General features: G+C 37.9%; 1 protein-coding gene across 1 annotated transcript in view; it reads left to right on the top strand.

Moving 5' to 3' along the window:
* The window catches only part of LOC126236281 (origin recognition complex subunit 4), an 87,301-nt gene extending 73,765 nt beyond the window's left edge, over positions 1-13,536 (top strand). The window contains exon 8 of the mRNA XM_049945445.1: positions 11,779-13,536. Within this exon, the coding sequence (XP_049801402.1) occupies positions 11,779-11,973 (195 nt within the window). The 3' untranslated portion in view covers positions 11,974-13,536. The remainder of the gene's footprint in view (positions 1-11,778) is intronic.
* The last annotated feature ends 358 nt before the right edge of the window (positions 13,537-13,894 follow it).

The following is a 13,894-nucleotide window of genomic DNA, read 5'->3' as shown; positions in this document are numbered from 1 at the left end:
ATTGTCACTTTTTTTTTTTGTAAATGGTTCGCACAAAGGAAGATTGCTGATAAGCCTGTGTTTGGGCTTGAATCTCTCTGATTTTATCTTTATAGCCTTTTCATGAGATACACGCAGGAGGAAGCAGTATATTGGCTGAGTGTTCTAGGAATGTACACTATAATTCTTTGTTGCAGATGATTCCAATGCAGTATATGTCCCAGCCAAGATTTTTTCTTCTTTCTAATCACTTCCAGTAACTTTCTTTCATCTCCTACTTTCTTCATCACTTCAGCATTCTTAAATCTCAGTAAATCTCAAGTATTCTTCTCCATAGCCAATTTCAAAACTTTATAAATATCATTCTTTCTTTTTAACTGTTCAAGATTCACTGCTTTATAGCACTACATTCCAGAGATAACATTAAGCAAATCTTTTCCTCAGCTCAATTGAAATTCTTCTAAACCTAGTAACTACTTCACCTTTTCAAGTACTCTTATTCCCATAGGTACCCTACCCCTTATATCTTCTGTACAGGTTCCATTCCATGTCATTAAACTTCCCAAGTACAGAAAGGGCTGGCCAGTGTGGCTGAGCGGTTCTAGGCGCTTCAGTCTGGCCGCTACGGTCGCAGGTTCGAATCCTGCCTCAAGCATGGATGTGTGTGATGTCCTTAGGTTAGTTAAGTTTAAGTAGTTCTAAGTCCTAGGGGACTGATGACCTCAGATGTTAAGTCCCATAGTGCTCAGAGCCATTTGAACCATTAGTACATAAAGGATTTTGCTTGCTCTATCTTTTTTCTTCTGAATATGTTTACCTGATCTTCCTTCTTCCTTATTCTCATCACTCTTGTCTTTCATATATTTATCATAATTTCATACTCTTCATCTCTTTGTGCAACATACTCTGTACCTCCTCTTCTGGTTCCACCAGCACTGCTTGATCATTTGCATATTTTATAGCATTTATTCTTTCTCCTGCCATTACAGTGTGTCTTGCATCCTGTATGGCCCTACCTGAAAGTTCTTCTCCATGTATGTTAAATAGCTTCATTGACAGTGAACATCTTTTCCTTACACCCTTTCCAATGCTCATCTTTCCATTTCCAAATCTGTCACAGTTTGCTTTGAATGTATCTTCTTTATTAATACTCTGTCTCTCCAGTCTATACCACCTTCTTTGAAAATTATCAGCAGTATATTCCAGTTTTCTCTGTTGAATGCCTTCTCCAGTTGATTGTTCATTTCCGTCGTTCTTTCCCCAATCATCCTCAGACAGCCTGTAATGTTTCTAATTTCTTTCTTTTCTGAACCCATACTGGTCTTCACCAGTATTTTCCTCTGTTATCTTGCCAATTCTCCTGACTATGTTTCTCATCATAGCCATTCTGGCATGAGTTGCCAGAGTTGGTGGTCATTCGTGCATGAGGTGTGCTTGCTTGTGCGAATGAATATGGTGTGTGTGTGTGTGTGTGTGTGTGTGTGTGTGTGTGTGTGTGTTTCCAACAAAGGCTGAGTAAGTGTCTTTTAATTGTGCCTGTCTGCAACTTAGCATGTTATCTTTATGATAAGTAGCAATGTATCTTTTCCTGCATTGTTGATATCCCTACCTGGAGTTTCCATTGTTTTATTACAGCCTTTGTAACATGACATAAAACTAATGATTGTATAGACTTTGCATCCTTTTGTGTTGCACTTTCTAGTTAAAGATACTAGAATGGTCTGAAGTAGATCTTGAGTCCAAATTCCTGTGTCCTAAATTGTGTTTACTACCCCAGTCAGTCTGACTGTTGAATTTGGACCTAATACTTTCAGTGACTCAGATGTAACGTATCACAGCCCGATGCTTTTTTTTCTGGAGCTTTGAATTGCTTTCTCCAATTCCCACTTCAGTATCTTAAGACCTCAGTCGTCTTCATTCTGTTGCCCTTCATCTACCAAAACCAGTCTGGTGTTATCTACCTGTGCACCGTATAACCGTTACACATAATCTATCCAAACTTTCGTCTCTTTCTGTATACATACAATACTTTTCCCATGTTTATTTAACATTCCTTTTTTGTTTATTTTCCTTGCATCAATTCTTGTTAAGGATTTCACTATTCTGTAAATTTCTTCCACTTTTCCTTTCTTTTCCTTCTTCTGTTTCCTCACATTGTGTTCTCATACAATCCTCTCTTGCCTGGTCAGTTAACTTTCAGTTCATTGTTCAGTTTTGTGGACTGTATTCTGCCTTCTTCTAAATTGTTGTTTTTTCCCATTTCTGCTTTCATCAGTTTTATCCAACGTACTTCTTGTTACTCACTTTTTCTTATTTCTTGTTCTTTCGGCCTCTCCAGTGTCTTGAGTTACAGTCATCGAAATCCTATTCAACAGAGGCCATTCAAGAGACGTAGAATTTTTTTTTTCTCCATAGTAATACTGAAATTTTGGGGTGTTATTAAAAATCTTCTGATAGTTTACTGCAACGAATAAAATATTTTTGTAGTCCTTTTTGCGCTTGGTCTGAGTAGGTATTGACCAGCGTATTGTGTATTTAGTGCTACTGGTTAATTTTTATCCATTTATGTTTGTTTAGTGAATTCTGTAAAATAATGAAGACAGTATGACAACTTCTTAATTCTTCAGTGTTACACTCGGTAGAGTATTATTTTGGTAACACATTTTGTAGCATATCTGTTTGCTGTCTGACATTGACACAGCTACTACCTTTGTTATTAGTACATCACACACCTAGCTGCATGCATGATGTTTCAAAGAGTTACACATTCTTGTCCTCAGATTCCCTATGCACAACTGACAGTTGTATCCCCTTCCTGCAGCTGACACAAACATTGCAGACAATAAAGGGAAATGTTATTCGAACTTATTGAAAAATTAAGTGGCAAATCTATGTACTCAATTTGTTAGTCAGTGTTAATTTTGAACACGTCTTCATGTTCAACCCCTCATCTGAATATGGAAGTACCTTCAATGGGATGAAAATCCATTGTAAATGTGTGTCTATGGTACATAATTGTACATTCTAAATGAAGACCTGGGGAAAAATTATTTTGGAACATATAAGGAATTTTTAAATCTGTAATGCAGTTGTGAATGTAAATTATGATTTTTGGTTCATAACAGTTCTGAATGTGGAAAAACTATGTTATCTCCAAACTAAATTATTGTAGATTAGCTTCCTCATGTATGGGAAATTTGTGTCCAGATGAACCAAAGGAACCCATATTTAAACTAATAAAGAATAGTGACAATATTATGAAAAGGATAGATTGCTATTCACGACATAGAAGAAATGTTGAGTTGCAGACAGACACAACAAAAAGACTGCTATATATGTGAGCTTTCGGCCAAAAGGCCTACTTCTAATGTAGAAAACACACACACATATTCACACAAGCACAACTCACACACACATGACCACTGTCTGTGGTCACATAAAATAATGTCCAGAATGTATTGTCTACTAGCACTAGTCCTTGCAGTCACAAATAACTATGAACAGTTGCAAGTTTCTCCCAGAAATACTGATCACTTGTTATCCTGTTAATACTGATGGTGAGTAACACAAGTAAATGTTGAAGCAAAGCTCATTTATCTGTATATTTGTATGATAATAATGTATCTTGTCAACTGGACATATATGAGATATGAGGTCTGTTCAAAAAAATTCCAGAACATTTGTAATTTTGCACCAATGGTGTGCTGGAGTAAAATGTGGTTGATATCCCTGCACACACATGTTTTAATGTGTAACTGCCAGAAGTTTCATTGTTGTCCATGTGTTAATCATTGTTCAGTGCTGTATTGAGTAGAACATTATGTAGTGTAGTTTGCGAATTTTGTGATGGCGGAGTTAGAGGAGCAATGCGTCTACATTAAATTTTGCTTGAAACTTCAGAAAATGATGCAGGAAGGCTATGGTGAAGAGGGCTTCAGCCTTATTCGGTGTTACGAATGGCTGACAGTTTAAAAATGGCCAGACGGAAGTTAAAGATGACCGTTATGCAGGACGCCCTTCGACGTCTACCAATGACATTCATGTCAGGAACGACAACAAAATTGTGTGTGCCAATCGAAGACTGATTGTCAGAGAGATTGTAGAAAAATGTAACATTTCAGTTGGATCGTGTCATGAAATCCTGATACAGCATCTTGGAATGCATCATGTTGCCGCCCAGTTCATTGCACGGTTCATGAGTCAAGACCAGAAAGATCTTTGCCTTGCAATGTGGGAAGAGGTTTTGGATCATCCAAATCAGAACCAGATTTTCCTTAGGAGAATCATAACTGATGAGGAGATGTAATGATGTTGAGACCTAGGTTCAATCTTCACAGTGGATTGGGAAAAGTTCTGCAAAACCAAAAAAAAGCTTCTCAGGCCAGGTCAAATGTCAAACCCATGCCGATTGTTTTCTTTGACTTTGAAGGATTGGTTCATCATAAATTCGTGCCATAGGGACACACCGTTAATCAATGGTACTACTGGGACGTGTTGTGACACCTGTGAGAAAACGTGAGAAGGAAATGGCCTGAAAAGTGAAGACAGTTCATGTCTCTTGCATCACGATAGGGCACCCACACTTTCATCCCTATTGGTGTGTGCCTGTTGCACAAAAAATGAAACCACTGTGCTGCCTCATCCTGCATACTCTCCAGACATGGCCCCTGCGGATTTTTTTTTTTATTTTATTTTTTTATTTTATTTTATTTTATTTTTTTTTTTTTAATTTCCAAAGTTCAAAACCCCAGTGAAAGATGAAGATTTGCAAGGATAGATGAGATAAAAGAAAATTTGCAGACGGTGTGTCATGCGATCCAGCAGGAAACATATCAAGACTGCTTCCGGAAGTGAAAACAGTGTTGGAGCAGTGTATCAGTTGTGGAGGAGTGTCTTTCGAAGGAGACCATGCACAATAAGTAACATGTATGCGTAGAAAACATTTGTGGACAAAGTTCTGGAATTTTTTGAAAGACCTCGTACACGAAATTTCTTGCATACAGCTGTAAAACACTATTTCATCTCCTGATATTAACTTTCAACCATATAACTTTCAATGATCTTCTGGGTGAGCTGACAGGCCTTTTAAATCCACAGGACGTGCTGTTACACATGTGGCCACAGATACACAAGTTTCAATGACCGCAGTTACTGGCAAAGAGCTGTGCATAAACAGGATATGTGGTTAGCTGGTTGACAAGTCTTTAAATATTGATTTATGACTAACTGTGTAGTGATATCTTTGAGAGTTTATTAAAGTGAGCACTGTATTCTATGCTTTTCCCAAGCTGAAACCACTATCTCTGTTAATTAAATTTTCTGCTTGCTTCAGCACTGACTCCCAGAAAGATGAAATTGACATTAGAATTTCAACGTTGTCATACTGCATAGTGACCATTGTCAATTTAGTGCCCTGACACAGCTGATTTATTGGGCTGTAAGAGCCTGGTGTACCTCTGGTGCTCCGTGCATCTCCCTGATGTATGACAGGGCACACTTGCAGGGGATCTTGTAAACTTCAGCCTTGTGGAGTATTAAGTCATCTTTGATGTAACAAAAACGGTTCCTGTCTTCAGTGAAGGTCAGAAAACCACTTTCATTTTGTACTTTGTGAAGATATCACCTATTTTTGATGATGAGCTTCCCACTTACGGCACAAAAACTGTGGATTTGAATCTCTTGGTGTCATCTCCCTCACACATTGAGTCCACCTTCAGTTTTATCTGTAGAGGGTACTCATTTGCTTCAAACATTTTTTAAAGTGTCGAAGCTCGTCTGCAGACTGCTCTCATCAGTGATGCTGTGTGTTCCGTGAATTAAAGTACACCCATCATTCAGGAAGGACAGTGGCGCCTGTTTGCATGTAAATATAGATGCATATGAATCTGTTTCTGATAAACCGTGTGTCCAAAGATGCCATCATCTTTGCTCTGAACCAAAACCTCCAAGCAACTAATGGCATATAAATATCTCAGCATTGATTGACCAGCTAATTACAGATTCAGTTTATGCTTAGCTCTTTGCAACTGAACAACAACTGTAGCACTGCATGCACAGGGGCGCGTTGCATGGGTTTGAAAGGCCAAAGTGAGCACTGTAACTTCAGTCTGTCAGATTACTTGGAAGATGACCTATTGTTACACAACGAAAATATCATGTGATTAAATAGTGTCAGTGGTTGCACATCCAAAATTTAATAGATCATTCATTATCCCGCAACAACCTGAAGACACAATAAAATAGTAAATAACTTATCTCACTTTTTAGTCAACCATATCCACTCGATTAGAAACCAGCAGCATTTATACATTTTGTATAGTAAATGATAAAGATGTAATTTGATTTCAGCAGTGCCACCTCTACTTTTGATCAATCTTGGATTTTGGTGAAACATCAATTTTGTCTTGCAGCTGTTTTCTGTGCTCAGCCTAGTAATGATAGACACTGAACACCTCATAGCAGTGTAACTAAAGAAAGTATAGTCACAACAACTTCAACATGATGGTTCGGAGGTTTCAAAATTCATATTAAATCAATAAATGAACAGAATTTACTTTTTCACAAAAATGTATTGTTCCTCTATTTAAAATGCAATTAAAAACCCATTAATACTCATAGTAATGCTGATTCACATAGAAAGTATCATTACAAATGTTCCCATGCATTTTTTGAGGGAACAGAACTATAGATATCAGGTAGTCTGGAAACTTTAAATTCAGCTAACACTTTTCTACTGTTGCACAACAGGCAAATCTTCCACTGACTATGAAGAGATACATATACGAACAGTTATGTCATCTTCCATTAACATTGACACCTTGAGCTCTTTTCAATTGAATCTTGATGAGAGGTCAACTTTAATTTCAGATGTCCTTTAAACTTACATCACACCACCTTAAATGTCAGATCTCACATCTTGATGATTAGCGCATGACCATTATTATTATTATACCATTTCGTACCATGTTAGGGTCCTCATTGCAGTAATTTTTACTCCAAAGTCCTTAGTAATCAGTTACGCTAAAATGTATTGCCAACTTTTCCATGGGTGTTTTACCAATGCTTTTATGTAAAACAAAATATTCATAAAGTCCTGTCTCTCATGTAACAAATAAACTACACAAATTTTCTTGTAAATAACAAAATTTGCACAATTATATTTAATTTTACATAATGCAAAATGTATGTGCTTTAATGCACAATGACTGCCTCTGGTTGCAGTTATCTTAGATTACTTTCAGTCATGATATGTAAAACCCAAGTGATGGCAGGGCTAACCAACTAGATGAAATTAAGAGCTAGCCTGTTCGATACAGAGACGACACTTGGGTGTATATTAAGCCATATATTATCTTCATTAGCATATACCTGTTAAATCCTTGATTGCAGATGCACCTCCAAGCACAGCTGCATTGGCCACAGCTGTTGCGACGACAGTTCAAACCCGCATCTGGTCATCCTGATTTAGGTTTTCCGTGATTTCCCTAATTCACACGTAAGGCAAATGCCAGGATGGCTCCTTTGAAAGGGCACAGCTGCTTTCCTTCTCCATCCTTCCCGACTGTGAGCTTGTGCTCCATCTCTAATGACCTCATTGTCGAAGAGATAAACACTAATGTCGTCGTCGTCCTCCTTCTCCTCTTGCAGCTGTTTTGGGCACCTTTTCGCAGACACTTTGCACCAGTAACTCCACTCACAGACACAACATGATCCACTTTATGTTTCATTCTTGTAAAGATACCAAGATCTTCAAACTATTACAACCTGCACTTGAATGACAGGTTTATAAACTTGCAGCTGCTAACAGAATTAAACAGAGAGACAACTACAAACTGGGGAGAGAGGAGATGCACCACAGAATTGGACTTTGTAGGCTAAGATCTGTTGGCACTTCACGTGTGGATTTCTTTAGGATTATCAGCATTTTCTTGGATGTAGGTTGGTAGTGCTACTTGGGTGTTATGAAGGAGGCAGTATGCCAGAGCATGACAAATTAAAAAGTTTCACCGCTTAAGAGGTGGCTTATCACAAGAAGATAAACTACAAGACAAGCTTTATAAATGGACCATGTACATTCTTAAGGGAACACCTCTTCTCAACACAGTGGATTGGCATTGGAGAAGGGTATGAACTTCATTCTGTGGACATCATTAGCTCAATCGAATGGGGAATCTCAAAAATACTCAGGGTCACTGCCGAGAAGATCAGGCAGGATACCTTTCACACTCTGACGCAGGTGCAAACACACAAGAACAATATTTCATCTGCAGAAGTGTCAGCATTTTGATCACCAAGAGTGGATCCTAATATTAAGGAAACACAGCTGTTATCCTCTCAGACAAATGTACTTACGCAAGTTAAACCAGTTATTGGATGGCTGCATACTAAACCAGGATCCTACAGCCAACATATAGTGAAAAACTTTAGAGCTCCTTAAGACCAGCGCGATCTCTGATGATGTAGTAGCCAAGATATTACATGCACAGGCACCCTTCCTTCTCACGCTGTACATATTCCATAACATTCACATGGACTGTATGGTGCTGAGACCTGTTGTAAACAATGTTGGGGTGCTTGCAATATATCTGGCATCCTAGCATAGCCATTTAGTGAGAAAATGTGAGTAACTCATATGCAACTTGGAAGACTTCATTCATCAGCTCAAGAACTTAAGATACACATCATTTAATATATTTGTTAGTTTTGATGCGGTCTCTTTTCACTTGAGTGCCATTGCCAGAATTGCTGTTACTCATTGATCAGAAGCTGGAAGGGGATCTTGTAGATTTGTTCAAGGACATGTCCACTTCAACCTATTTTTTTATTCTGTGACTAATTCTTTGAACAAATTGACAGCATCACAGTGGGCAGTATACTGCCACCCATTGTGGCTTGTCTTTTGTATGAGAGTTTGCGGATAAATCACTCCGCTCAGTGGATTTCAAACCTACATACTTTTGGCAATACCTGGTGCAGTGTTATGTGGCTTTTATTTTATCAGTTGATTTGTTTTCACCACGTAAGGCCCGCTGTTTACGTCCTTCTTCGTTACTGAGCGATGTATCACTTTTCGTTCTGATGCCGCAACTCTTCCTTTCCTATATCTTTATTACTTTTTATCTATATAAATGGTGAACTATTGGTTTTGCTGATTAACAACTTTTTAATAACTGTGGAAGTATTACAGGCATCGGGTCCCATTAGCTCGTGGTCTCGCGTTAGCGTTCTCGCTTCCCGAGCACGGGTTCCCGGGTTCGATTCCCAGCGGGGTCAAGGATTTTTCCTGCCTCGAGATGACTGGGTGTTGTTGTGTCGTCCTCATCATCATCATCATTCATCCCCATTACGGTCGGAGGAAGGCAACAGCAAACCACCTCCGCTAGGACCTTGCCTAGTACGGCGATGCGGGTCTTCCGCATCATTCCCCTACGCTCCGTCACAGAGTATGGGACTTCATCATTATCATCATCAGCATCATCATCATCTATATAAATGATGAACTATTGGTTTTGCCGTTTAACAACTTTTTAATAACTGTGGAAGTATTACAGGCATCGGGTCCCACCTAATGTGTCACCCGCCTATACATTTTACATGAACCTTTCAAGACTCGATCGATCTGTTTACAAAGAGAAAGCAGAATATCTCTTCCTTTGATGTTGTCCAACAACGACCTAGGAAGCTCGACGCCTCGCAGCCCAGGCTCTTCCATGGCTCGCAGCGGTTTGCAGCATTCCTTTTATTCCTTGCCCACTTGCCGCTACGTCGAACTTTTGTGGTGATCGTTGGGCAACGTCTTCCACGTTATCTGCAACTTAAATAAACTTTCTTCCCACAGTATTTCTGAAAACCCAAAAACAAACTTGAAGAACATAATAATAATAACAACTGTTCTTACAATTATTCGTATAAGTCTTGGTCGATTTAATGAGGGGTGGGACAGGCCTAAACCTTGTGACACCACACTGGATGTCAACTTTGTAATCTTGCTTCGTGGCACTGCATTCCTGGCTGTACTTCTACATCATCTCAGTTCTCTTCATCCTAACATTACGTTTACAATGGATGTGGAGAAAAAAGGCAAACAACTCTTCCCGCTTGTGTAGATGTGGAGAAAAGAGGATGATGCCTTGGATCATGCTGTGTGTCATATACCAACACACATGGATTTATACCTGCAGTCCACCAACAAAGTAGCATGCTTAGGACGTGGGGCCATAGAGCATAAGTCATTTTTGATTCAGACAGCTTTTCTGATGAGCTGCACCATACCATATGCCTGAAAAATGGATGTTTCAGGCAGTGTGAGAAATTGGAGAATGGCCGTCTTCCCATATGTTGGTGCATCTTCAAAAATGGGAAGATAACTGACGAAAATGTGTAGTTAAATGCATCTTCCATCCAGCAAAAAAATTCAGTGCTCTACCGCTCTCTTTTAAACGAAAACCTTGATTTGACAAAGATGGGCACTTATAAGTGTCCCTATAACTGTGGTCATATTTTGGACAGACTTGCACCGTGGAAGACAAATGCATCAAACATTGACATTTTGTCTGGACCAACCAGGAATGTCTGTCATGGTTGACCATTAACTCAGTATGGGGCACAACATAGTCTACAAAAGGTTCTAAAATTTTCTCATTGTCGTTTCTTACTGGGACAGTGTAATTAAAAGAAAAGAAAAATAAAATAAAAAGAAAGGTTGAAATTCACAGTTCAACAAATCTCATGAACAGGGATTAACTGGTTTCAAAATTAGCACAGCATGGGTTTCTGTGCTGGTAATATGTAAGTCACAGCAACCGAAAGAGAGACTACTGGTCACTCACTTACCTAAGTAATCAGACGACAACAGAATGAAGTGGCCACCACACACGTGCAGAACACGTATTCTAGTTCATGGCTTCCAACAGTCTGCTGGAGTAGCCAGGCAGCAATGCCCAGGAGTTATGACAGGTGACATAGCAGTCCACCCCATAGTTGATCAGGAACATTTCGCTACTGCCCACCAAATTTGGTGTCTTTGTGCCTGCATGTTTCCCATTTAGACGGGTACAAATAGGAGGCTCCAGTCATAGCTCAGCATTGTGTTCATTGCACCTGAAGATAGTGAACAGTTGTGCTGATGAAATATCATGTGTATTTCACATTAATATCCAGCATTTCACCCAGGAAATGTTTCTACATGTAATCTGTGAACAAAGCATTAAGCTTCACCATATTTAATTTTATATATATGGTTTAGGCTAAACAAGATCATTCAGTTCATTCATATTTGGATTTCCTGTATTTTGGCCGTAATTTAGTCTCCTTAGGGTTCTATTGTGATAGCAGGCTTGGCTGTTTAATAAAGAAAAAAATAGTGCAGATATTTCTACGTCATTGATCTCCTGCATTGAAAGTTAAAAAGTTTGACAAAATTTTCTCTTTTCTCAGTATGATACTGGCAAGTAATGCCATGCAACTCTTATTGTGTTGTCATTGTTTGATTATTTATCATCTCTCTTTTTACATAGTGTCAGTTTTTGCTGTAGTTTCCTGTTGTGCGTGTCATATCTAATTTTTTGTCCTAGTCTGGGAATGAAATCATTAATTTCAAAGCCTTATTTCTAGTCTGTGTTCTTATGTTGATCATGCCAATGGCTGTTTGTTTTATACATATAAAGTACAGATTAGACACAGTAAGATAGTCAGCTCTGGTGAAGCAGTTTGAGAGTACACTGATGAAAGGGAATTAAAAATATATTTCGTGGTTATTGTTCATTGTAAAACAGATTATCTTACCCCCCATTTTTTCAGGTCATGGAATTTATCAAGCTTTTGGCAGGTGAAGATGAAGAAGAGTACAATGAACTTTCCATTGGGAGGCAAAAGCAAGACGAATTTAAAATGTACAGGTTAATGATAACAGACGATCAAATTGATGCTGCAGTCAGGGCCTACCCTAACCTACCAACTGAAGTGTCTCAGTGGGCCTGTAGTAGTTTACAGTAATGAAGAAGAAAATGTGAGACAGCAAATAGCAAATAAATAAACGTTGGTACCTCTTTTTAAAAATCATATAATGTTCTTAGTAACATGAGGATGTCTATACAATGTTACTGATATTCTTCTTTAATTCAGAGGAATGGTGTAAAATTTTAATCTCTGTTTGTATCAAACAAATATTTATAAGACAATAATAATAATGATTTATATAAGTTTTCATTTGTTAAATTTGTATTATTTATAGACTGTAAGTAGCTTGTCTGTTTCAAAAGCTTGGAAAAAAATATTTCATCGCAATACCCTTCACATACACAGTTGGGAAAATTAGGCAGATACAAAATGAAATAGCACAAAAATGTTTCTCAAATATGACATAAAATGAGAAAGCATCTAACAGCACTGTAGTTCACCTTTCACCAAAGAACAGTGTGATTTTCAGAAGCTATTGCATTTAGCACTACTACATCTACATCTACACTCCATAAGTCGATTTATAGTTCGTAGCAGAGTATACTGTGTATATCAGTCATTCCTCCATTCCTTTCCTGTTCCATTTGCACTAAGTACATAAACCCATAATGAAATGTAGAACTCTTTGTGGGATCTTTTCTATATTCTCTGTTAATCTGACCGTGAATTTATTCCAGATTGATGAGCAATATCTTAAGAACTGGTCGAATTAATATTGTGTAAGCTGCTTCTTTCATAGGGAAATTATGTATCCTTTGGATTTTTCTAAAGGATCTGTCTCGCATCTGTTCTTCCTACAACTAATTTTATGCGGTTCTTCCACTTTATGTTGATCTCGACTCATAGTCCTACATATTTTACAGATGTTACTGTTTACAATGATCAATTCCAAAATTTTTCATCGAGTAATACTGGCTCTTTCCACTCTTTTCTTTGCAATGTGTTACACTTGTTTCTTCCGAGGCTCAACTGCCATTCTTTAATGAAACATTGATGCCCTGTAGGATTTTGTACATTTTTCTACAGTTTTTTGATGTTTAACTTCCCTATATACAACAGTATCCTATGCAAGAAGCCTCATCAAAATTCAATAGTTACCCACTAGATTGCTGACAGTATTGATCCTATAGCACTCTCTTGGATTACGCCCAAAGCTACATTCACATTAGACATTTCCTTCCCATTAAGAACAACATACAATTCTGATGGAACCCTCAGGTGACACACAAAGCTGGTTGAGTATTTCGTAACTTGTATTTTATTGAGAAACCAACAATGTGTAACTCTAATGAAAAACCTTCAGACGTAAATTCCACATTAATGTTGTCTTTAGTAGAAAAAGAGGTCCACAATGCTGAACAAAAATTTTTGATCATGTACACAGTGACATAAAATTTCTGACAGACACCTAAGTAAAATTTGAAAACAAACTTAGAAAGTTTTTCCTGAGAACTACATCTATTCCATAGAAGAATTTTTATTACTGTAACGTGTAAAAGGTGGCGGGTAGTAATTACTAACTCGCATCTGTATGTATTTTTTCTTTTTGTAACAAAAAATAAAAACAAATAAAAAATCTTAGAAATGTTCAGAATGTAACCGTATGTACAAATTAATTTATGATGTGATTATATCATTACAATCTATAGTGCAAAATGATCCGTGGAACGTGTAACTAACTAACTAAGAGACATGGGATCAACCTGGGTGCTGTCGTTGTCCGCTACCTCTCAGATCTCGTGGTGAACAGAGCTAGCTCAATTTCTGAAGATATCTGTATGTCAAATTCATGTTCTTTCCCAAAGGGAAAATTTCCTGTCTACAAAAAGGTGTAATATGCAGGCATAAAATGTATTCCATGACAGACTAAAGTAAGTAATATAGACTTAAAGTTATGTGCACCTGTCGGAAGACTACTTGAAAATGAAAATACTGCTGAATGCTTCTGTGATCTGTG

Source organism: Schistocerca nitens, chromosome 2, assembly GCF_023898315.1.
Source record: "Schistocerca nitens isolate TAMUIC-IGC-003100 chromosome 2, iqSchNite1.1, whole genome shotgun sequence".
Classification (NCBI taxonomy): domain Eukaryota; kingdom Metazoa; phylum Arthropoda; class Insecta; order Orthoptera; family Acrididae; genus Schistocerca; species Schistocerca nitens.
Note: the sequence above shows the minus strand (reverse complement) of the source record. Positions and strands in the feature narration are given on the sequence as shown.